Source organism: Ixodes scapularis, unplaced genomic scaffold (assembly GCF_016920785.2).
Source record: "Ixodes scapularis isolate PalLabHiFi unplaced genomic scaffold, ASM1692078v2 PGA_scaffold12__126_contigs__length_90152505, whole genome shotgun sequence".
Classification (NCBI taxonomy): domain Eukaryota; kingdom Metazoa; phylum Arthropoda; class Arachnida; order Ixodida; family Ixodidae; genus Ixodes; species Ixodes scapularis.
Genome location: NW_024609838.1, coordinates 67,287,049 through 67,313,451, shown reverse-complemented (window position 1 = coordinate 67,313,451; position 26,403 = coordinate 67,287,049). Strand labels below are relative to the sequence as shown.

Genomic DNA, 26,403 nt, shown 5'->3' with positions numbered 1-26,403 from the left:
ATAACAGTGCTATAGACTGAACTTACGAATGGAAAACATATTACGACAGAAAGTTCTTAAACAATCTGCTTAGAAATACCACAACGATGCAAATATTTTTAATGTTGAATTTTAAAAACGCGAACCTAACAGCGTACACAAAATTTTAAATTTCAAGGTTATATACACAGGGTGCGGCCGTAAAAACTCACATTTGGCACGCCTAGCAAAAATCGAATTTCAAACATACATACCTGAAATTGGGCACACGAACGCCGTTTATTCCAAAGTTTTTTGCCTATTTTGTTTCAAACGTCAACTCGGGAGTAGCGAATTATTAGAAAGATAACAAAAATGGCAGACGTGCATTTCCTATGGCCTATACCCGCCCGTTCGCCGTCTGCTATCTGGTTCGCGACGCCGCTCCCAGGTGGCGCACTGAACGCAAAAACGCGGGAAACACCGCACGAAAGGCAGTTGTCGGGTGAGATAATCGCGATAAAAAGTGATTTGCACGAAATATATGAACGATTGTTGAAATTACCTGTTTCAAGTCAAGTTTTGACAGATCGTCATGGAAGCAAGAAGACACCGTGATGCGACGAAATCATTTATTTACAGCCTGGGATAGCAAGTGGTGCTGCTACCGGTGCAGTCAAGTTCGTTTTGAGTTATCATTTCATTTGGACTTTTACAGGGCCGCTGTAACACAAAGTATTTTTTTTTCTTCATACAGCTTGGGTATAATTAACACACATGTCGCAAGACATATTTGTAAAAAAAAAAAAGAAATCATATTAATTGGAGCAATATTTACGGCGCTGGAGTCATATCGGTGGGCCGGTAATAAAATGGCTGGTATTTGAGAGAGATAGTCATCTTTTTGCTGGTTTCCCATTGGTACCTTTATCAGCAGCCTCTACTTTGCTCTCTGCGTGCGGCAAGCAGCACGTGAGAAAGTAAGAGGGAAACTAGTAGTTTAAATTCCGTCAGGAAGTGGAAGTTGTGCGTTCATTCAATTGTCTAATCTTGAAAAATACATCTTCTGATACACCTCTTCTGTCACGGCTATTTGAAATAATGTCGATGCTGCAGCGGCCCTTTAAACGACTAGGGTTCGGCCGATTCGATGTGCCCGCCGTTTACAGACACGCAAAGCCGAAGTGGAGCTTCGTACGCCAAGAAAGCACTTTCGCGCATCCCATCGTCGATCTCGAGGAACGCGCCCTCAATTTTTTCTTTCGGGTCTTCGATGCTGGGGGTCCTCTTCTTGTAGAAAAGTCCTTTTATAAGTCCCCATACAAAAAAGTCGCACATATTTAAGTCGGGGGATCGTGGAGGCCAGTCCATATAATCTGATCCCCGACCCATCAACCGCCGAGGGAACGTGTTATTGAGACATGCCCTCAAACTCTTTGCGTAATGGGGAGCCGCCCCACCCTGCGTGAATATGCAGTTCTTTTTTTGTAATGTGGTACCTTTCAAGCTCAAAGAGCATTTCCGTTTTCAGCATCTTCAAGTAGGCATCTGCGTTAACGGTGCCATCGAAAAAAAGGGGCCCACTATGCCTCCGCCCCAAATCCCACCCACACTGTCACCTTCGGTGAATGGAGATGCCGTTCGTCCACGGCATGAGGGTTATCACGAGCCCATATCCTGCTGTTCTAGCGGTTCACACGTCCATCTAGGTGAAAGTTTGCTTCGTCATTAAATAAAAGAAATTACAAGTTTTTTCATAACAACTCTGCCTCGCAAAATTCTAAACGTCGGACGTTCTCGCCGTCGTGCAGGGCTTGAACAACTTGCATCTTGTACGGGCGCAAATTATTTTTCCGCAGAATCTCTCGTACGCTTTTTTCCGAAATTTTAAACAACCTGGCTGCTCGTCTTGTTGACAATTGCGGGTCGCCTCTCGAAGACAGCAAGCACCGCTTCAATGAGCTCCTAATTTTTCAGCAGGCTCTCACGTTCACTGACTGAATTCTTCTTTTTTAAGTCTTCTCCACTCACAAAACGATCCGCCCAAGTCAAAATAGTCGGGCGTGAAGGCGAGCGTTTATGAAATGCAGTGCGAAATTTTCGTTGTGCAGTGGCCACCGAGTTCCGCTCCACGTACCACTTGACTGCCTGGGCACACTCACTTGCCGAGTATTGCGGCATCGCAGGGCGGCGCGGAAAATATTTTGATAATAGAGAGTTTTAGTAGATCGTTCCCATGGACTCCGATAACGATACCCGATACTCCGCCACCGCCTCCCTTGTGCATGCATAGTATCGTTATCGGGGCTATCGGAGGTATCGGAACGATCTACTAAAACTCTCTAGTAACTCCAGAAGGATAGTGCAACAAAAACAGTAAATAGGATTAATCAAGATGCCTCAGCAGCGGCACTCTTGATTCCAAAGTTGAGCTTTCACCGGGAACGGACCCGTCAACAGATGAGCAGACGACAAAGGAAGACACACGTTCTTCTGCTTCAGAACATATTTTTATTAAATGAGGGCGTCGGCCAGTTTCTAAATTTCAAGTAAAAGGGCATAATCGTTCACATATTTCGCTAAAATCACTTTTTATCCCGATTATCTCACCCGACACCAGCCTTTCGTGCGGCGTTTCCCGCGTTTTTGCGTTCAGTACGGCACCTGGGAGCGGCGTCGCGAATTAGATAGCAGGCGGCGAACGGGCGGGTATAGGCCATAGGAAATGCACGTCTGCCATTTTTGTTATCTTTCCAATAATTCGCTACTCCCGAGTTGACGTCTGAAAAAAATAGGCAAAAAACTTTGGAATAAACGACGTTCGTGTGCCCAATTTCAGGTATGTACGTTTGAAATTCGATTTTTGCTAGGCGTGCCAAATGTGAAAGGTTTTACGGCCGCACCCTGTATATATCCAGGGTGTTTCAGAGAACTAAGGCCAAAGCGCTCCTGCGAAAACTAAGTATCCCGCAGAAAAAAGGTTGATTCCGTGTTCGTGTCTGCTGAAGAGCCTATTTAGGAAAAATAATAACGTTTGAAAAAAAAAGTTTTTTTTTTTTTTTTTTTTTTAGAAAGTAACTTTTTAATTGTTCATTTTAAGGCCATAGTTTCAATTATAAACTTGCTGGGCATCATCAATAACCCCTGAATCAACACTTTTTAGACAAGTATAAAGCATGCCGAGCATTTTACCATGTTTTGACAGACCCTTCAATTCTGACGCGTACTCTGGTTTCAGATTTTTATCCAAGCGCATCTTGGCGGCAGCTGTTCTGCCCTCCGACGGCCGAAGCGCGGAACCAAGGCCGGACAATTTGCTATATCCTTCGTTTCAGCTTAGGTCCGAGCGCGGCCGATGTTATGAGCCGAAGGGCCAACCAAACAGCGAAAGTGCGAACGTCCTAGCGTGCTCTCTGCAGTTGATAGGACTAGCCGGTTTCGGCCGTCTCTCTGTGCGTGCTCCTCTGCCGGCTAGTTCTATCAAGCGCAGAGAGCACGCCATGACATTGGGCTTTTTGCCCTGTTTTATTGGCCCTTCCGCTGATAACATCGTACGCGCTCGGACATATGGTAAAACGAAGTATAGTATCGCCCGCCCGTCCGCCCGCCCGCCTCCCTTCACTCTCCCGTAAAAAACAAAGTGTTGCGCGCGCGCGTGGCCTGGCGATAGGGAACGCCTCGCTGTTCGAAAGAGCATGACATTGCTCATTTCACCCCTTTTTTATCTACAACGCTTGCACAGACATACGCACGGCACGCCTGACAGTGCAAGATTGAGCTTTGACTCTTGGGCTGGCCTTGGTTCCGCGCTTCAGCCGTCGGAGGCGCTTGGATAAGCATCTGAAACCAGAACACGCGTCAGAATTTAAGTAACAGATGGTAAAAGGCTCAGCATGCTCTATACTTGTCTAAAAAGGGTTGATACAGGGGTTATTGACGACGCCCAGTAAGTTTCTAATTGAAACTATGGCCTTCAAATGAACAAATAAAAAGTTACTTTCTCAAAAACTTGTTAAAAAACAATTTTTTCTAAACGTCAGTATTTTTCTGAATGGGCTCTTGGGCAGACACCAACACGGCATCAACCTTTTTTTTTGTGCTAGGCTTAGTTTTGACAGGAGCGATTTGGCCTGAGTTCTCTGAAACACCCCCCTACAGAAAAAAACCATTTGGCGCCTATATGAAAATAAACGGGTTCATACCGGTAACAGTTTAACCATACCGGTCACCAGTTTGTCAAAGGGGTCGCCCGTATGGCTCAAAGGGGTCCCCCGTATGAGCCATAACGGTCACCTATTTGGACAAACAGGTCACTCCTTTGGCAAACGGGTCGCTCGTCTGGGCAAATGGGTCGCTCGTTTGGGCAAATGGGTGACTCGTTTGGGCAAAGTTGTCGCACGTTTGCTCAAACCGGTGACCATGTTGCAAACTGCACCGGTATAATCAAACGGCTCTCCGGAGCCCGTTTGATACTGAATGTACAGATCGGCGGCGTGGGCACGCCTAGCGTTTCAGCCGTGGCAGCCGATGTTTCCGGAAGGCTGGGAGCGCCGGTTCATCGATTTCAGATCGTTCGCGTAGTGCAAGTAATTATATTTATATTTCAATTGCGCTGATGTTCACTTATACTGCAACTAAAACTAACCTCTTTTTTTGTTGTTGTTTTACGTAAACGCGCGACGTTGGTAAGCCGATATTTTTGACAGAACTTTAAAACTTTGTCCATCTTTGTTGCCTCAATTTACTTATTCAGCTCGAATCTCTCTCGCAGAAGACGCGACTGCGTGAAAGAATGTACGTCTAGACTCCGTTTCACTTTAATTCAAGACGCAGCGAAGGTAGCACGCGTACACGCAGCTGCAAGAACATCGAGCATTGCGAGAGCACGCCCGCCGTTGCAGCAGTCAAACTACGAGCTCGCGCTGAGTACTTTCTTCGCTCGGGCGCAAGCCGAGCTTCTGGTCGCCCCGCCGCCATTTCCAAGGTTCAAGCGTGCTAAAATGCGCGCGCGCGCGCGCGCCTGCTTTTTTTTTTTTTTTTTTTTTTTTTTTGAGGTTACAAAAACACATTTTTCTGGAATGCCTGGGGAGAGGGAGAGAGGCTGTCCCTGTCACTGGTCCCTGTGGTCCTCGCCCCCTCTCTCCTCTCTTGTCACCCGTCACGTGACCCGCACCCGCGCGCGAGCTACACGCTGATAAGCATCGAGATCCGGAAGGGTGCGCCTAGCAGCCGCTTTTTTCTTTGTCTGCTTGTTGCCAGTTCCAGCTCGGACTTAGCGCGTCCACCTGCTTCGATCTGTCGCCTAACCCTGCGGTCTTATTAGGATGTCTCTCGACAACGTATTGGATGTGCACCAAAGTTACCAGTGTTCGAAAAGTCCTACGTCTATATCGGCAACAAGCGATTCTTCGAAGAAGTCAGGAGTTGTTGCGGTTTGGTTGGGTTCTGCAACTGACAGCTTGTGCGCGACATCGTGTTGAAACTTCCAAGAAGCCGTTCCCTCTCATTTGCAGGGTTGGGCAGAAATACTCAAAAATGTATTTGGAAATACAAATACTGGGATACATTAAAATAGTAGCTAAAATACTGATACTGAAATATATCTGTAAAAATGTATCGCGATACGTATCGGAAATACATTTTAAATAGAGGCAAAAGGTATTTGGAAATACAAATACAGGAATACATTTTAGGGAGGCAGAAATACAAATACAGAAATACTGATACTGCAATACATATTTCAAATTTATTTGAGATGCCAACTGAGATGAAGCTTGAAGTTTGAAGTGGAAGTTTTTGATCCCGAAATTACTTTCCCGAAGGTTGGCACTTTGCCTTGAAGGTAGTGGTTTCGGACGACGAGGAGTCTTCAATGGGCTCAAAAAAACGTTCCATCAAGGACTGACCGCGGTCTCTTCCCTGACATCCTGTCTGTCTGACGACGAATGCGAAAAGGCTTCGACCTCTAAATAAATTCTATGTCACCCTAAACCATATCCAAACGTCACCACGCCCCTGCCAACATTGATCACATGACGTCACGGTGTAATGAACTGGTATTCTTTATCTGTAGGTGTGGCCTTGAACATGAAAATTTACCACGCTGCTGTATATGAAAGGACAAAACATAGTTTCGTTGCAAGTTACCTCGTTGAAGACCGTGCAGGCAGTGCTATTTGATATTTTTGAGAATAGTGGACCACCTGAAGCATTCTGGAACACACGTCTTGTCTTCTGTTATGGTTGAAAAAACCATACGGTGGCATCCCCATTATGAAGGTTTTCCTGCCGACCATCCGCCACCGACGCATGAATTGCAGTCCAAGTTTCGCCTAGCATCCCCCAAACAGATACCTCGTGGATTGGGACCTGATATTGCCTGTACAGGTGCGAGCTCTCCGAGAAACAGCGCGCTTGAGACGAGTCGCAGGTGTACGAAGTCTGGGTCGGAACAGCGAGGCCACGTCTGGTCTCCTTCCTGGGTTTCGGATCACCAGAGCAGCGGGTCATGTTCACGTCGACTTATGACGTACCCTTGAGCTGTGCAATATTACGGGCGCAGCCGCAGATGCATTCGTATAAGTGTTGAACTTCACTGCGTGAGTCATTTTACTATTTTAAGTTGACAACCGCCAGGCTCGTGCTGCAACGGACTGTGACTCAGCTTTGCCGGCTGGGTGTACTGTGTACGCTGAGGCAAGAGAGACGGTTAGCAGCGGGCGTTCTATGCCAGCAAACAATGGCTCATGAAATCCCTACCTAAAAACCTGTGGCAGAAGATGCTCTGACTCCACTCCTGGCACGCCACCTGGTTCGAGTCCCCCACTACGCAACACTCCTCAGAAGAGAGAAGAGCACGCAGAGAAAAATAGTTTGGAGAATCGGAAGGAACCTTGGTCAGCATAGTTACAATGCCCCAGTATGTCCTTGACCCTCGCGCCCTCAGAAGTAGAAAAAAAAAAACCGTTCGGAATTTTTTTTTTTGAAAGGCGGGGTGGGGGGGGGGGGGGGGGGGGGTATTTCTCGAGAAATGTAACGAAATACATTTCATCTTGATTGTATCGCGATACAAAGAAACATCTAAAATGTATTTCGTTACAGGAATACAGATACTGGTGAAAAAATGTATCGCGATACGGAAATACAGATACGAAACGTATTTCTGAAATACTATCGCGATACATTTGTATCGCGATACTGCCCAACCCTGCTCATTTGTGTTTGTGTGGTTGTCCTGCTTTGACCGTGTCGACAACTATCACGGATTACATCTTTCAAGTCCGCTATTTTTATGGTAAGTGCACTGCAACCTACTTCTTGGCAACGATTGACCGTTCTTCTACTCGTACTCTTCCAGATTATCTATATAATTATGCAGCCACTATTCTCGCGGCAGCCGGGTGAATAATTTCCCGAAAGTCTACCTTCATAGTCTAGAATTACCTCGGTTCTTGTTTGGTTTGCTATCTTCTCAGTTGTATAAAAGCTTAGAGTGCCTCTCACATTTCACAGATCGCTTGCACGTTTGTACTTGTCTACAGAAGACGTAATAAACTTTCAGGAGAAATGAAAACAATCTTTTGTGTCTGTTTTCCTGTCCATTTGCAAGCACCTACGTGAGCACATTTGTTCTACGTGTTTCCTTCATGTTATAAATAGGTTTATGAGTTTCGGAACGTCTTAAATAAGTTTAAGATAACCAACCTACCAGACGATCCCCGTTTAGGGCTAGCGCATAATTTCCCGATACGAATGGCACGTTCAAACCTGTGGTCACGTGCAAGGTCGAACGGGCACCTGTATCAAATGGGTACCGTTTTGAGCGGGTACCGTTTCAAATGGGTGCCGTTTCGAGCGGGTACCGTTTCAAACTGCTACCCGTATCCCATAATCACGTTTGATCTAAACGGGTCGACAGGTTTGCACCCGTTTGATTTACCGGTTTGCCATCCGTTTGAATTTCAAATGGTTTTTTTCAGTAGGGCCTGTATATATAGGGTGGTGCAAGTCGCCAGGCACAATCTAAAATGGACAAAAAAAACCCGGATCTCCACATGGTGAATGATGCTGATTGGGTAGAAGCTCTGGTGGTGCTTGTCTGCGTAGACGCCGAGCCGCAGCATGCCGAGCTTCTCGTTCGTTTTCATCCATGTCACGCTGCGGTCAAATGCTCAAATGCGCATATAACCACGTTCCATACCACACATTCTCTTCTGGCATGAATGAAAACGAACGAAAGGCTCGGCATGCTGCGGCTCACCGTCTAAGCAGACAAGCACCACCAGAGCTTCGCCCCAATCAACATCATTCACCACTTGGAGATGCGTTTTTTTTGCCCTACACGAGCATGGGAACACGTGCTCGTGAGCACGTGAGCGCGTGAGCGCACGAGCAGGAGCACGTGCACCCGACGGCGGACGGACACACGGACATGGCTAGCTTAAGGTGCAACCCCACCGTGCAGGACGTTTTGGTGCTTTTTTGACGGCTTATAACTTTCGTTCTATGTAACTTACGATTATAAAATTAATGTAAAATTAAGGCTGCGGTCCCACGGCAGCCATCTTGAACAAGGCGTTAGTTCAACCAATAGATGGCGACACGCACCCGTGGGGTGGCCAAAACATTGGTTCACAGTGGGATGGCTCGAGCACCATCACGTTCCCCTCGTGGCCTTGCTCGCGCCGCCGCCAGCTGTGCTCAGCTAGCTCAGGTAGCGTGGCCCAGCAAACGGATGTATGCGAGAATGTCAGGCTGGGTATAAATTGTTCTCTGATATAGGGACATGCGGTTCGGCGGTTGTAACGGGCTTTCGCAATAAATCTTACCAAGAAGGAATCAAATGTTGATTGACGTGTCAATATTCTATCAATGAAAATTTCCTCTGCAGGAATGCACACTCAGTAGACTCAATCTTCCAAAGACACCAGTGGAAGTGGACGTCAAGTAAACTGCTTCGCGATTTACGGTACTTACCTCACCATTTTAATGACGACTGTTACATTATAGGGGTTCCCAGAAAACAAACGCCGTTGCAATATTTTCGGAAGTACCGGCACACATAATGTTGTAAGTACAGCTTAGGAGGAATATGATGAAAACCATCAGAAGAAATATGAAGACGTTTATTTGCAATGATGACGCTATGAATAAACGGCGTTTAGCGACGGCAAGTTATGAGCGTTCGGGAATTTATAAGCTCACGTGATGGCTAACTATGGACATGCGTTTTTGTCGGGAGATGGTGTTGCGGTGATGACCTGATATCGGACGACTCGTGGCAGGCGAACAAGCAAGTTTCTTCTCAGCGAATGATAAGTGTCCAGTGTCAAGCACAACACGCGGCTACCGACGTTGTCGACGTTTCGAACTCTTACCGCTTTCGACAAAAGTCCTGGCACCTGGGCTAACTTTCTGAAAAGACTCGAAGTCTTCCTTGAGCCCAACGCCATTATGAACAGTAACTGAAAACGATCCACTATTCAATCTGTGGGTGGCGAAACGTATCCGTATCTGCGGAGTCATGGGCGATGCGTACTCTAAGTGGCTCGAAGTTTACACGATGCCTATCACGACGTCCAAACACGTTATTGACGTTCTACGGTCTCTTTTACCTACTTTTGCCCTACCGAAAATACTTTTCTCTGGTAACGCGCCAAATCTTGCTTCAAACAAAATAAACAAGTTTTTTAAGAAAAAAAAAACCGGCATCAGACATCACATTAGTGCACCTTACCATCCTGCAACTAACGGGCATGCAGAACAGATGGTTTTCGAAACAAAAAAAAAAAACAAACAAAAACGCTCTTTTGAAGCTTACGGAAGAAGCCGTTCAGTGAAGAATCGTCAGGTTGTTGTTCCAGCAGCACGTCACGGTCTGATCTTACACGATAAAAACACCCGCCGACGCAATATTCGGCGGACGAAGAGCCACACTCCTCGATCTCTTACGAACGAAGATCGAGAGATTCCCAGAACGGGAGTAATTGCAGTTTATTCGGTCGGACAACTCGTCTACGTAAGGAATTTCAGCGGAAGGTGCCTTCCATGTTAAACTTGAGTAGAAAAGGCTCTATGTTGGTTGACCAGAACGTGTCATCTCTCTGAATACGTTGAACATCAATGCCCTTGAGTGTAAATATAACTAAATCACAAAATTCTCTTTGTGTATTGTGTAACTGCACTCGTATTTGATAGTAGAAGCTATGGTGGTGATTTGGACCTTTCACACCAGGCTCCTTTTACTTATTTTTCGCCTCATACTCCTTTGCGGTTTAAGTATGCTTTAAGAATCATTTGGAACGGGGACACTTTACGTCAACGAGGCCATTTGTTCCAAGTAGTCAATCAGGGAATGCTTCTAGAAATCCGTCCCTCCTATTAACGAATAAGCCGCACTTCCGCACAGTGCAGTTTTCCTGTTCCACGTACAGTTATAAAGCAGCATCCTCATTGATTCTACCATATTCTGTTGCGGGTGAAGAAAGTCTTTGGGTACACGATACTTGAAACAAGTCTGGCCCTGTACGTTGTGGTTCGACACCCACTAATGTCGTCGTCCTTATAGAGCCTCATCATTTAATCATTACCTCGTCACCTCATATTGCTCTTCATCAACAGTAAGTACAATAGGCTACCGCCATATTACAATCCAAGAATTGAAAAATTGAGTCGTTCAGTCCTTCAACAAGTTTATTAATTATATAATGTTATTACGTTACATTACATCGAGACGATCGACGTCCATCGTCGATCTTCAAATACTTATACCTGTATATAAATTAGACGCACAAAGGGGGGGGGGGGGGGGTTGGTGGCCGAGTGCATGGTCTAGCGCAGACCAGCTCCGAGCACTTGGAGTGAAAGCTCGAGCTGGGGGGGGGGGGGGGGGGGAGGGGGGGGGAAGGGGGGGGGGGGGCAGAAGCTTCCCTGCCTTTGCCCGTTTCGATCTGGAAGAGCAGCGTACCGGTGTGGCGGTCGTGTATCACTACTGCGTGGTGCACGTTAAAGACCCCAGGTTTGCGGTTGTACCGCACTGGCTAAATTGCTCATCTACAGCTGAGAGTCAGACGCCCACTAAGGCGGACTAACTTCCGGCTGTATAAACATACACACTACAATTTGCAATTAGACGCATAATAACAAAGAACACAGCGTGCCGCCTCTTTTCTTTAGATGCCTTTTTTTTTAAACCAGCGCAAGCTCGCGCGTTCTCTCTTTTGAGACGGTTAGAACGGTCGCATATAAAACCCGCGTTTCTCCTACCCGGCCGATTCCTCCTCTCATTATGTGTAGGTGGTTATAACTAAATAAGCTATAATAATGGTGTATTATTCGTATTTACTTTCAGTTTCAGTCAGGGAAAAGGAGTTTCGCGGGAACTAGAGCAAATAAATTAGCTGTTCTTAGAGTATCGGCACTCTCTTCCCCGACAGTGTTGTGAACGCCGCCATTCTAATGCTTGTGCAGAGCAGGCGCAACTGCCGATCGTCATGATTCAAAAGTACGACATCCTCAGCATTAGATTCGGTGTTAGGAAGCTCATGTACTGTTGCTTTGTTTTGTCTCACACACTGTTTAAAGTGGAGGACGGAAAAGCGTTTCTTGTGATGTCAGATAGCGCTTTAAATAACTGGCAACCATGATTTTAAGCCACAATATGGCCAAGTGTCGCTACTCTGACGCGTAGCTTATTTAATGACATTATTCATGCTCTTGTTCAAGAGGATTGTAATACCTGGAGGGGCCATGACGTAAGCCCCGTGGATTCCACAAGCCACTATACCTTTAGACACCTGCCTCTTCCTCATTGTTCCCGCTTGTGCCAGTAAATTAGCTACGGTTCAGAGTAACGACACTTGGCCATATTGTGGCTTAAAATCATGGTTGCCAGTCACCTGAAGCTTTATCTAAAATCACAGGAAACGCTTTTCCGTCCCCCACAAATGTTTAAACAACCCGCGACAGAGCATTGCAATATTGCATCAGCTTCCTAGCACCGCATCTAATGCTGAGGAAGTCGTACTTTTGGATCATGACGATCGGCAGTTGCGTTTGCTCTGAACAAGACCCAAAATGGCGGCGCCCAAAACAATTTTGGGGAACGGAGTGCCGATACTTTAAAGCTCATTTAGTGACTCTAGGCATAAAGTGAACTCGGGTGTATTCTTTTCCTCTTCGTCTTCATTGTTTATTGATTTCAATCATACCGAATAATGAACACATTATATCACGCTAAGCTTGTGTAATTATTTGCCTTAGATTTATTAGCCTGACCCAGTACTTAAACCATTCAGTTGTCGATAGTAAATCTTCCAATATATTTTTTAAATGTGAAGGTAAAAAGACACGGAGATTGATGATGATACAGACGCCACCGCCGCCCTCGGAAATTTTTTGAACACTAGAAATCAGCAGTTTGTCTGCCATCCGCCAGGTAGTGCAACAAAACACCCAAACACTTTTTAATTATTTTTAAAATTAGCTAAGCTCTACACCTATTAAGAAACCAAAGCAAGATCATTGTGAAAATGTAATACATCGTAAAATATATCTTTTCCAAACAATAAGTGTTATTAGATGCCAATAAATCTGTTTAATGTCCAAAAAGATATGCGTCAAAAACAGGTAAGTTTGAAGGGCTCCTGGAGCGTTATGACTTTGAAAATGAAAAAAAGCCATCGTCCACCTCTTGGGCAACCATTGTAGCTCTAAATGGTATAAAAGATTTTATCATAGTTTAATTATTTCCTCAGCAACATTTGAAGTACCATGACTCGAAGCACACAAAAGTGCTACGTTTTATATAAAATATCTAAACAAAAAAATTTTACACAGCGTTAATTTTTTTTCTGCATATTACCAATTCTAAGCACTACATCTGTAGCTAATTTCATTGCCCTAGCGCTTGTAAATAAAAACATATTTGTGCTGAAAAATGACAATTTTATGGCAATATTTGGAGGGATGAATAAAACAAAGTAGTGCAAATACCACAAACGTGTATCGTTACATTCTTCTCCGACATCATCTTAACAAAACTGCTATATTGGAAGCGTGCTCTCTTTAATGGATCGTTCATAAAACATGAACTAGCGGAGCAAGTGAGGGTCCGCGCCATCATATTCGCAACGCTACAAACGCGCATGAACAGTAAAAACCAACACATACATAATATCAAATGAAAGAGGATTGCATTGTCTTTCGAATGACATCAATCCCACAATACAGTATTTAAAAGGAGATGAGTAATGACCTGCCAAAAAGTACCTAAACTGCCACATTCAGTGGGACCGTGGCCTTAAAGAGCTATATTTTGACAATCCTTCAATGTCTCAAAATTACGATTACTTTCAGTTGTTAGTTAATAATTTATCTTTTAATAGACCGCGGTCTCTAATGATGAAAAAATATTTCTCGAGTTATAACGTCCCATTGTCCCCGATAATTTACATGAGAGTTTGGTTGCATGTAATAAATAAAAAAAAGAGTAAGCAACGAGATGTACAGATAGTATATTTTAAAATAAAAAATAAAGTTTAAAATGACATCACTTTAAGGCGCTATAAAAACGGAATCACGTTAACTAATCAAAATAACGAGACATTAAATTATGAAGCATCCTTCAATATTACATTTTCCAGAACTTCCATATTGATATATTACACGTTAAAATGTTATAAGACCTCAAACTTTTCCCCTTCAGTTACGGCAAATTGTAGTTTCTTTATATAAAGTACAGATGGCGACACGTGTTCAAGAACAGCTTGATGTGCATCTTCCGTCGTGTGCCGCTTGGAACGCCACGTGAAAGACAGAAAAATCGCCAGATGTCACGGTGTCAGATGCCTGGATGCCCGCAGTGAGCGAGCCAGAGATGTCAGAAACACAAGCGCGAGGCTGCGAGTGCACCACAGCTACTTTTGCGGGCGTTCTACTGTGCGTCGGTACTCATTCCCGACGCGATCCAAATGAAATGGGCGCCATGAAATGCATTCTGCCATTTGAGATTCCGCCACGTACGAAAAAATATTTTAATGTTTTTATCACATGGAAACACCATTTTCGCAATCAAACAATGCTTGTCGGAGTGGTTTGACTGTATTTTGTTTCAAAAACCACCTCGGTGGCTCTTAAGTGGCAATGATATTAAAACAAAACACAAAACATTCAATCGTCTCAGTGTCTCTGAGCCAACGCACTGGCCCATAAATCTATATTTGTTGGGTTTAAATATCGGCCGAGGTGCCCGCGATCCGACTGAGGCCAATCTGAGATTTCGGTTGCACGTCAAAAGATCTCCAATTAGTCAAAATAAACCCGCAATTTGTTTTTATTGGGGTGTGTTAAGTGATTGTTGTTGGTTTGTCTTGTGAAACCATAACATCTGAATATTTTCTTTGCTTTACCTTAGTTCGGACCGCAGCCAACGCTACGGGTTAATAAAGCCACTGAAGCGGCGCCAAGAGCGCAAGGTCAAGCTGTTTGTTCTCTTTCTATGCCTATGCGGTCGGTCTAAACTAGAACCACTAAGTAAGTTACGCTTCATAGACATCTTGGTGCTTAAAATAATGGTTGTCAGTTATCTGAAGCTTTTGAAATCACAGGAAACGCCTTTCCGTCCTCCACAAATGTTTAAACAGTTCGTGACAAAGCAAAGCAATATTGCGCAAGCTGCCTGACACCGAAACTTTTGAATCATGACGATCGGCAGTTGCGTTTGATTGGTTACTAACCACCAAGCTAGCGGCACCCACAATAATTTTGGAAGAAAAAGTGCCGATACTCTAAGCATAGCTCATTTGGTTTAGCTCACAGGCTAAACCAAGTCCGGCGGGGGACCGTTGGCCGAGTGTGGTGTGGCACCGCAGATCAGAGAACGTGGAGAAATGCTCGAGCGCGAGCTCCGTTCAAAGCACGGAGCTCACGCTTTGGAACCCAACGTTGGCGGAACGTGTAGGGACTAAGGGCTCATTCATACTGGAAGCGGATCCGCGTTCGCAAAGCGGTTGCGAACGCGGTTGTATAAGGATTCAGAGCAATTGCACGCGCACACGATGACATCAAATGCGCGTGCAATTGCACTGGATCTTTATACAACCGCTTTCGCAACCGCTTCGCGAACGCGGATCCGCTTCCAGTGTGAATGGCGGGTAAATCCCCTCGATGTGTTTGCGTTGGTCTTTCAAATAACCTCAAAGGTGCCAGTGCACGAGGCCCGTGTCTCAAGTGGCCCTTAAAGGCAAATGGCGGCGCAGCACTAAAATGACTGGCCCTTGAAAACGAATGGCGGCGGAGCACCCGCTCGTGGCACGTGTCTTGCGCGTTTCCCCAACAATGGTTGGCGGGTACTTGTAAAAAAGGCCTTTATCAAGGGGCTTTAGCAGGGACCCTGGGTTTAGTCGCCTATCTGCATCCTACCGTCGTGCGATCGTGTACCGCATATGCTGCGTAATGCACGTTAAAGACCCCGAGCTAACATTGTACAGCACGTTTTATAACCTTCAACGGGTAACAATGTCGCCCTACGAAACTGCTGCTCTCGAAAAAACTAACGACTAGTTTTAGGTGTGCCGTTACATTGCATTTTTAATGTGTGTTCGCTTGTTCACGTTCTTTTTTTTTTGTCTACATTTTTGATTATTCGGCCCTTACTTACGATGAACCAGACTATAGGTGTCGGACTTCTGGAAAAGTATTATATATCTAAGAAAATGGCTTGTGAACGCAACAGACAAAAAAAACAACAACATAGGCGCACTAAATAAAAATAATTAAAATAATAGAATTGAATATAATTGTATTTTTAAAGGTGTGAGCGTACCAAGAGCTATAAAAACGAACTCGATGCTTTGGATGGTGCTTTTGTTCACTGGAAGTATAGTTCAGGGCAGTATGCTCGCACTTGTATGTTCCGCTTCGCTCGCAGGGTAAAACCAAATACTTTACTGGTAATGTATTTAGTGAAACAAAGCTTATCTTCTGTATATGTGCAATGCCCTCAGTTTTCGCGTGACTACACGCTTGTTTATCATCATTTATTTTCGTTTTCCACTGCAATTCAATTCGTGTTCTTTTGAGTGCTACATGCATTAGAGACCAAGGTAAGCCAGGAGCATTCTATTTCGCGGCTTGTAAAAAAGCCTATGCAACTTGCCACGTGTGCCACAATCAATACAAAATATTGTAAGCTTCACATATGCCCGCTTGCCTGAGTAAACATTGTTGTTTGTCAAGAACAATTGTGACTGTATGAAATCACGTGGGAAAAAACTCGTTCTAAGTACGCGACCGTCGGCATGCAGTGAATACTCATAATCGGCGCCGAGATGATTGGTAGCTGTCAGCAGGTGGAGTTTTCCTATCAACCCAAGCTTAGAATGTTTCCTTCTTTTTCTTGTAAGCAGTGAGGAGAGGACTTACACCAAATCTGAGAGTAATAAAGTACTATGAGCTTTCAAACATAATGGCCTGAGCAGTATATGTGTACAAGCTTTGATGCACTCTTAACTTTCCATACACTCAACGCTAGTGCAAAATGTAGGGCTGTTTCACTCTTAAGTACCATGTGAGTGCTTACACTATATTTTATGCAATGTCAAACTGTACCCGTTTGCATCTTTTTCATTTTTGCACACCACTACTTGCGCGCATAAATCACATAATCACCAAATTAAGACTAATACAGGATGCCACAAAAAAAACAGTTTTTTTTTTTTATCTCAAAATAAACTACGCGTCGTTTAACGCTCATTTTCCGCCAAAAGGTAGCGCTAGGTTACAACCAGATGCCAAAGTTTCATCCCGAAAGGACACCTTATTCAAAAGTTAAAAGTGATTTTCTGAAAATTTCAATGGGAAAATGAAGCCCACTTTTGCCCGTTTTCGGTTTCTGGTGCCATAGAGCCGCATGTATTCGAAAGCTCCGTCGGCCGCCATTTTCCCAATGAATGTTTCAGAAAATAACTTAAATTTTGAATAAAGTATCGGATCGGGCTGAACTTTGACATCTAGTTGTGACCTTAGCGCTGCCTTCGGGCGGAAAATGAGCGTTCGGCGATGCCTATAGTTTATTCTTGCGGTAAAAAAACAGGCCGTTTTTTTTTGTAACATCCTGTACTGTGCTTAAACTGTGGAAAGGCTATCCACAGACCAAAAATCTTTGCCTGGCCAGTCATTGTATTTATCACTGAATTCGTTAATTATTATAATAACGAATTAATGATAATTAATCATTATCATTTATTGCTGTGAGTTAATTTTTAACCTCGGCATTGTTTTTTATTATGACTCCCGCACCAGCCCTACTTTGGGTTTACCAAACCTAACATCTAAACCTGAGTCTCACTTTTTTTGTGTTTTCCAGTCTCGTGGTTTTGGTCAAAATGAACACCCAGCTACCTAAATGAGGCACCTAACTACCCAAAAATAGTTTATTTTTTTATCTTTTAGGTGGTTATTTCTTAGGCTAGAATCTTGGACACCCAGGTCTATTCCGTGAGCTCGTTTTCCTGGAAATCCGTAAAGAGCCAAACACATGCATGACAAAAGCGCCGGCCCGTCATATTGCCGCCCGCCGAGCCGAGAAAGCAACGCTCAGTCACGGACTTCTAGAAGATTTGCGTTCATTCTTTCACCAGGCGTAACTTTCGCCCTGTTTTCTTGTTCTCAAAAGTGCCAGTTCATCCTCGCCCCGAGCGCGCGACGCTCGAACCTTCTTTGCCGAACTTTCGAGATGGTGACGCACTGTAGATAAGCAGCTGCCGGCGACCTTGTCGAGTCAATCTCGCTCTCGCTCTCTGTCACGCTGCCGAATCGCCGCCTGCTTTTCTGCTACCTCGACGCTCTTTCCTTACTTTTTCTTGTTTGGCACAAGTTCGCCGATTAAGAGTTTATTCTTCAGTTCACTATTCGTCCTCTTGTCACCTTCATTCGTGTCAACATAAATCTGATCATATTGTAATATGTGTAATTGGCCTCTGAAATCTCCGGTAACGGCGCTCAGGCAATTTTATATATTTCAACGCGTCGGTGGTTTGGTTGTGCATGTGTCTCGCCATTTGGCTCGGGACGATTTTCGCGTTTTGTTCTGCCCACATTTGCTACAGACGTGAGCTCGGAGCGTAGGCAACTGGACCCCTTGCACGAGAACTGGTGCAGCCGTGCGTGTTCCAAAGAAAGCTCGTGCAGAGAAAAGCAAGCAAGGGACCAGGGCCGGTTTTCTCGAAGCGATGGTAAACCCATTTTAGTAAACCACGGTACCTAGGAAGGAAAAAGTACCTAGGTACTATAATAAGCGGCTGGATATCAAACCACAATAATTATTTTTGATTGGGCAGTAAGATGCGTCATCTATCGGTAAAACAACCCAGTCATTTTGTTTATTCTCTTTTTCCGCTGGTTGTTATCGCTCTAGCATGGTATTTTAAGTCAAAATATAGTAATGTTGTACTTGAAGAACAATTCATTTGCTTCAGATGCTACGAAGAAGTTTTAGCTACCATGCTAGAGTTTGTCGACAAATATTCGAAAATGTAAGAAACATTTCCTTCAATATGTTTCGCCATAAACAACGCATAACTTTCCCGAGTCCCTTCCAGTCTGGCAACGCCGCTGCTGTAGTCTCGTTTTTGTTCCCTGCGACGCACGTTTCTACGATTCCTGCTGATCTCAACTGTTTGCCCTCTCTTCCGTTTGCCCAACCGATCCACCGATTAGCCCACCGACCGACTGCGGACTTACAACTGATTTGCGGACCTATTTGTACTTTGATAACGGAAACGATGTCGAACGGGACGAGGCGTCGACGCCGACGAGACCGCGCGTACGCGCAGTACGCTGTCGTCATGCTGGGACGACAACGTGTCTTCCGGGACCGCCTCGATCCGCTGGAATAATTCGACGAGGATGCGCTGCAGCAACGATTCCGGTTTGGTCGCGCGGGAATTATGTTTCTCGCGGAGTCGCTGCGCCCGTACTTGGAGCGGTCGACGCGTCGCAGCTGCGCCCTGTCCGCAGAGCAGCAGGTGATCGTCGCTCTGCAATTCTACGCCACAGGCAACTTCCTCATCACTGCAGGCGACTACGTTCACGTGCAAGTCTCTAGTGCTTCAAGGTCCGTGAGGCAGGTCACCGTAGCTCTGGCACGTCGAGCAAGGGACTTCATACGGTAAGACTTCATACGGTAAAAAGTTCCTGAGCGTTCCGAGTCAAAAAAAAAAAAAAAGTCAGATTGTGTTGAGTTTGTTTATGAGTAAAGCTATACGCACTCCGTCGTGCACCTCGGCCGGAAAGGGCTATACGCACTACGCGAAACTGCCCTCCAGAGAAGAGGGAAAGAAGGAGCTATTCTCTTATCAGGGTCCTCCTTTGTGCCTCCCGGGTTTGCACAGGCGCTGCTATTCTCCTGCCAGATGATTAGAGAAGATTAACCTGTAACTCAACATTCTTACAAAGGCAGTTTCCCTCTCCTCCTTTTACTTGGTGTTCAAAAGTATGCGATGTGACGTCAGTGCAGGGAGCCTATAACACAAATGGTTACTACGTGTTTTATAAGCGGTGGCATAGCATAGGGTTAAAAAAAAAAAAGATGGCATAGCATAGGGGCATACACCGTGCATAGGGGGGTAAGGTGTCTGCTTCATACATAAGTGGACACGGGTTCGATCCGCGGTGTGGGCGCACTTTTTCTTTCTCGAACATTTTGTTTTGTCGAGGCATTTGGCGATATTTACGACATTTCTTTTTTACGATGAACACTGAAACAGAAAAAAAGAATGAATGTTGTCGGCTAAACTTTGCATAAATGTGCATGCTAGGGTATTGTGCTGTAAATTAACTTGTGAATGTATTGGCAATGCAGGTGGCCTGACGTTGCAGAGAGTGCTGCCTTGCAGGAGCAGTTCTTTGACGTAGCCGGGTTCCCTTGTGTCGTGGGTGCTGTTGATGGCACCCACATTCGAATCCAGGGACCGCGCGTGCACGAGGAGGTGTACGTGAACCGCCACCTGTACCATTCCATCAACGTACAGGTGGTAGTTGACGCAACCTGCCGCATACGCAATGTGGTTGCGAGATGGCCAGGAAGCACGCACGACTCCCGGATTTTCACCGAGAGCACACTATCAGTCAAGCTGGCCGATGGCATCTACGATGGCCTATTGCTCGGCGACAGCTGCTACACCTGCCAGCCGTGGCTGATGACGCCCTTCCTGTCGCCATCATCAGCAGCAGAAGTGAGGTACAACACGGCACACACCACGACAAGGAGTATTGTCGAAAGGTAAGACAAGGTGACGCATCATGGCGGGTTACTGGGCTGCCACATTGAAAAGAATGCCACTAGACAACGTAACGTTTTGTTGTCATAGCACAGAAGACACTGTTAATTGTAACGCCCCTACATACAGTTTTGTGTTCTCTAGACCAAGCAGAAAACAGTGGTTGCACGGAACCTAAAGAGAGAAGAAAGAAAATACTATCCCAAGAATATGTATTTATTTATTGTACTTTCCAGTGCCCCTATACAGCCCGAGGGCCTGCATAAGGGTGCAACGTAGACACATATATGCAGTGTTGCATAAAAAGCAGACACGCAAAACGTATGCATAGTATCAAGAAACAAAAACGTGAAATATTCTCCAACATATCACATTGTTCGTTCGTTAGGGGCAGGATTTGTTACATACGTGTGAAAGGCAATATTTTGGTTCAACCTGGATACAGAAGAGCAAAAAGATACAAATGCAAAGCCGTGTTTTTTTTTTCCGGCCCCACCTTTACAGAAATTACACGCCTACTTGTCATACATTCTAAAATACTCCACACTGCTGGGACTCGCCGTAAAAATGTGACAAATTGCACCGGGCTCGGGTTGCTATAGGGAAGTCGTTGACAGACATCTTCGGACCGCTAATGTTAACGACTGTTTGTATGAAACTGTGTTTCACTTACACTCAGCTATGAGGAACATTTGTCGAGGGATGTTTAATATAGTCTACATGTAAACATACTGTTATATATCTGGGCAATGATAAGAAATGATTGCCGGGTTTTCGGTAGGCTACAGCATTCAGAAAGTATGAAATAGTCTCAGCCCTAATATATTAGTGTAATTTAAATAAATAATACTCATTCTGTCCATATGATGCACGCAGGACAATAGGCCAGCTGAAGCGCAGGTTCCACTGCCTGCACGCCGAGCTGCGCATGGAGACAAGCAGATGCTGCGACATCATCGTGGCATGCTACGTGCTCCACAATCTCGCCAAGAGATACCCCTGCGCGATGCCAGGGACTGCCATCCCGCCTGAGGTTCCTGTGGAGCCCATGGCAGCCGGCCGTGGAGAAAGCAACGAGGCCTGGCGTGCCCTTGTCGACCAGTTCTTCTGTTGAGCGTAAGTATGTGGGTATGTGGTCTTTTCAATTCAAACTGATTTTCTTGAATGCGAGAAACATACAGTGATATTGTCCTCTCTGTGTTTACCAGGCTCCGTAAATGGAAAACCATAATAACAAGTTGAATGTGGCACGCGATTTCATATAATAAATTTTCTTGAATGCTTCGTGGCATCTTTTGGCAGTGGGTTTACCAGCAGCTGATATAAGGGGCTGAACCAACCCCAGCATATTCCTTGGAGAACATGGATATTTTAATATTTATTAAGCACTCTTCATGTATGGTTTCAATACGAGGGTAAACAGGCTTTGCGGAATTCACTCGTTGCAAAAGAATGGAAGCATTGGCAGATATTAGAGCAAGCAGATGTTGTGCTGCGACTGCTATCCACCTTTATTTGCAAAAGCGTCGCTTGGAGACGATGCAGCGCCCGTCGTATGCCGCTCAGGCGTCCACCCTCATATTGAAGACGTCTGTACCCTTTCCTGATTCCGAACATTGTAGCAGAAAGAGTACCTCAAACATCGCAAACCATATTGTCTCGCAAACCCTCTTCATTGCAGCATGTTTTTTGTTGGTTGCAACAATGACATGCACTTCAGATGTAATGTGGCGGTGTCCAAACAAGGTAACTCTTCTAAACAGCATTGCAGGCACGGATCAGAATCATTCTCGCCTCATCCAGTTTCGGTATGTAGTAACAAATGCCCAAAGATTGATTGACATGTCTTGCAGCGTACCTCGTTGTAAAAGGTTAGAGTTGGTCAAGCAGCATAATTGCAACTGCGTTTAACAGTGAAATTGCTGCATGACCCATGGAACCACATACGCAAAAGTCTTGCAATATATTGCTGTTGTGTGCCTCGGTCAACAGTGCGTGCGGCTTTTGTGCGAAAAGCTTCGGCCCACTTCTGCGTGTTGGTCATCGTGCTTGTCTTCGTACTACAGGCTACGCGAACATCAATGCCCTCAGTGCGAGTAATTATAGGGGTGAGCGAAATAATAGCCTTAAAAATAATTTCATTTTATTGCGCCTCTGTCCTATAAGTTGGTATTATTACCATATTTAAAAGTATTCTACAGGTGAGAGGAGTCAACCTGTATGCGTCACAGTAGTGGTCCGATTATAACAGCCACTAATGGGTCATGTACATAAGAGGAATAATTCTGTCATTGGTTATTTCACTTAGTAAAAGAGTAAAGGGTGTATAAAATCGCTGTCGAACAACGTTGAAATATGGTAATGCCTGTTTTTTTTCGGGAAGTGAGCAAAAAGAGTACAGAGTTCCTGAACGGTGTAAATTCCGCGACACACCCTCCTCGAAGAAATCAGGCACACCGAGTGATCACACCAGTAACCGTGCATTTAAACGAATAATCACTGTTTGTGCCGTGCAGGCACTTCCTAGGTTATTTGCTTACTTGCTGTTTTGTTTTGAGCAGGGTCAAATTGTTAAGCTTCTTTCCTTAGTACCCAACAATGATGTTTTTGACGTGTCGACAGGCTTGCGCACATGCATGGAAACTCCGCTGGGTAGATTGTCGCTGGTGTCGGATACCAATGTGGTACTCTGGAATACTGGGGAGGCGATAAAAATATTTCATTATTCGTTAAATTTACTTGCACCATCTTACTGGCTGTCGCATAGGGTCTAGTGTTTTTCTCCAGGGACGACTACCCCATAACATACTGAGGTTTTCACAAATCCTTGCATTTCAAAATGTACTTTTATTATTTCACATCCGCCCTTGCTTCGTCAATCTAAAAAAAAATAATCTTAGAACTTAATGCCCCCCCCCCCCCTTGGTCTGTTCTGATTACTCTTTTCCTAATTGTTTTTTTAAAAGCTCAATTTGAAGTTCAGCCTGCAAGGTTTGTAGCCTTAGCATTTCAGTGTAATACTGTTTAGCAGCATCTGCTGCAGCGATTTGTGCATTGGAGGCATCTATTGCTCTTTTCGTTGCCTCCCTATCCAACAGGAGGTTCTCCGCCTCCATCTGCTGCTGCTCCTCAGCTTGCTGCTGATACCTCTGCGCAGCTTCCCGGCACCAACGTCTCGTCTGCAAGACACGGGGAGCTGCTGCCCACTCTTCTGCTGCTACCACCCTTTGGCCGCTTCCTGACGCCCGAGGCTGCGGCGCTGCCGTTTGCCTCAAGCTATCGCTGTGACAAATAGATATGCAGGAAGTGATTTGCTATAGTTATTAGAAGTGTGCAGGCAACATACGTATAACATACAGTGTTTGTAACCCCGACATGTTGCTGGAATTTAGCCACAGTGTACTTAACTGTAGAACAGAAGCTCTCTGATGCTTCAAGCATCTCCGAGTGGACCACACACATGGTGCTCATGCAGAAATCCATGCTCACCGTAATATCCCGAAAAAATTGCCCACCCAAAACTGAGAGCACATTAGGTAAAAATAAGGGGTAGGCTAACATTCGGTGTTCACAAGGTATCTCAACTTGAGCCATTGAAAAATAGAAAGTCCTGCTACAAATCAGGATGGGCTGTCTGTTGGAGATGGGTCGTCTCTCGGGATATTACGGTAATATTCCTTGTACCGGTTGCAACTTTCAGTATTTCATTACCTTTAGCTTTCTTATAAATTTCTTAACCTTGCCATTTATTTCACCTAAGGATGTTGTGAAACAAAACATTCAAGTCTCGTTGTTTACGAAATCCACGATGCTACAAAAGAGTCTTTGCTTGGCTATGTATAGAGTCAATCTTGCTATGGCTTTCTATCCTGCTGTTAAACCGATAACTGATGCCAGCAACGTTACCTCTTTCCTTTTTGCGTTCCGGACTAGTTCGTCAAAGCATAAACGATGAGTTTGTTCACTCATTCAACAACTAATCAAATATCATGCGTAACAACAGGGTTATACCTTTCTTTTAAAAAGGAAGAATATCGTCTTATTTGTTGCACCTGTTGGTTAAGAGGTTAGAACTAAATATCACCACCTTGCATTCCTTCAACCATCAAAAAGTGTACTACAACTCTTTGCTCGGATATCTGCCTTTGGTACATCGGTAGTTCTGTTGTCTGGGTGTTAGTTATGTTAGTAATGAGCACATTTTGCTACATATTCTTCTGTGTGTGTTTTTTTTGCAGGTTGTTTGTAGAGCAATTATGCAGCCGTATGAGTAAAATGAAGAGAAATTCACGATTACATGCTTGCCATAAGTGACCCAAAGGCAGTGCAGTATGTCCGCTAGCCTATCCCTAACCTGCATCACGCAGTAGTGATACATGAAAGTGCGCTGATTTCCAATTAGATATTGTGTGTAGGGCACTATGACAATTTTTACAATCTCCCTGTTCTCACATCAGTTTCTTAGGGTCCCACCATTAATAACAGAGCTGTTCTGCATGCCCGGCACCCAGTGCTGTTGACTTGTCATACAGACTGATGTAAGAGTAATCCACTCACTCTTCCGTGTCACCCTCAATGACATCGAGCCCACACAGGTTCGGCGAGTCGACGCCGATCACGTCGAGAACTGCCTGAATTAGGGGCGTCAGTTCATGGGGGTTCGGGCCGGCACCTACGAAATGAATGCACATTATTTTCATTCCGTAGTCACCCGGGCCCCAGAGGCATAGCAGAGTGGAGGGGGATCAATAACCAACTACCAAGCTAGGATATAAACAGCAGAAATCCAATGGCATTATGAAGCATCAAATAAAAGCATAGTAATTTATACTGTGTGGCAGAAATGTAACTTCTTAACATTGCAGTGGAGTGATCTCGCAACAGTGACCTTCCAACATGCACATCGCTGCGTGCAATTGTGCTGCAGTCAACTTTGTACATAGTGCTTTCTGTGTGCCTTGAGGATGCAGTAGTGTAGGGTATTCAGCGACGTGTTCGATGAACAACAATGCCCTAAGTTTTTGGACTGTTTTCTTAAAAACAACAGAAAAGGCACAGTTTAGGTGGTGTGCTTTCAACATTTTGATCTCCTCTGTCTCAGGTCTACCACACTTTTTGCTGTTTCATGTGTGTCTCTGTTACTAAAACACGGTTAAAGGAAGTTCCAATAAAGTGTTTTGAGATGTTGCCTCTTTTGATTTTATTACTGTTTTCGAACAGGGACAGGAATGTAGTGGAAAGTTACACGTCAACACTCACTTTTATATCTGTCATCAGTCATGCCATAAAAAAATTAAATGCAAACACGGCATTATAATCTATGGCAGAAAAGGTTCTGATTATTTTTTGTGTCCCTGCCCCCCCCCCCCCCCCCCCGACACACACACACACACCTCATCTTTAAAGCAAACAATTGAAAACTAGTTTGTTTTTCAAAATATGCAAATTCGTCCGACTCACCTGTGCGCCCTTCATGCTTCTTGTAGGCGCTGTAGACCTTTCTGCATTTTTTCAGGAGGTTTTGCCACGCCTTCTTCAGCTGCTTTGCGGTCCTCTGAGCTCCCTGCTCATTCATTGCATCGGCAATGTCGAGCCACGCCTGCTGTCTCGTGTGTGCAGTTACTGCAGGACCGAATTTTCCCATAATTTGTTCCCTTCTTCCCTCAACTTCCCAAATTAACTTCAATCTCTCGTCTAATGTCATAATTTTTTGCCTCTGTTCGCAAGCCCTCGATACTGACGCTTGGTCCATTTTCAACCGACGTTTGCGGACAGGACACTATCGTCTGCTACCTTGGTTTCTCTGCCCGCACACCTGCGTTTTGCTATATATCGCAATAAGACGAAAGATAATCCTAATATCACTTTTAAAAACTAAAAAAAAAGCGAAAGGATGATCTCGTCAACTTTCTTTGTGGTAAGTGTTTGTTTATTTCTCGTTTCTGCGACTTCTGCAGATGACATCGGCAAGGTTGATTCGTATACCGCGCTTGTATACTATCTTTTCCATTGGTGGATGCATCGACCGACCGTCGCGGTCAGAACCAGACGCAGCGGCAGTGCTTCAGCGTAAAGCTAACGTTCTCGTCACCGTTGAATTGCTGGCCACCGGGGATATGTAGAAACCTCGATGCTGTCGGCATACTGTTGGCGCACTGCGAACAAA

The 26,403-nt window shown here is 44.9% G+C and overlaps 1 protein-coding gene across 1 annotated transcript; it reads left to right on the top strand.

Moving 5' to 3' along the window:
- The first annotated feature begins 18,905 nt into the window (after window positions 1–18,905).
- On the top strand, window positions 18,906–21,351 carry LOC121835234 (putative nuclease HARBI1). Its single transcript, XM_042289228.1, has 3 exons — window positions 18,906–19,126; window positions 19,820–20,239; window positions 21,114–21,351. The coding sequence occupies exons 1-3, from the start codon at window positions 18,906–18,908 to the stop codon at window positions 21,349–21,351; spliced, it is 879 nt and encodes a 292-aa protein (XP_042145162.1).
- Window positions 21,352–26,403: the final 5,052 nt, after the last annotated feature.

Excerpts from the sequence above, each read along its gene's own strand:
- LOC121835234 (XM_042289228.1), top strand. The coding sequence starts at position 18,906 with ATGTTTCTCGCGGAGTCGCTGCGCCCGTACTTGGAGCGGTCGACGCGT. Across the intron at positions 19,127-19,819 it reads CGAGCAAGGGACTTCATACG|GTGGCCTGACGTTGCAGAGA; the intron begins GTAAGACTTCAT and ends TTGGCAATGCAG. Across the intron at positions 20,240-21,113 it reads ACAAGGAGTATTGTCGAAAG|GACAATAGGCCAGCTGAAGC; the intron begins GTAAGACAAGGT and ends TGATGCACGCAG.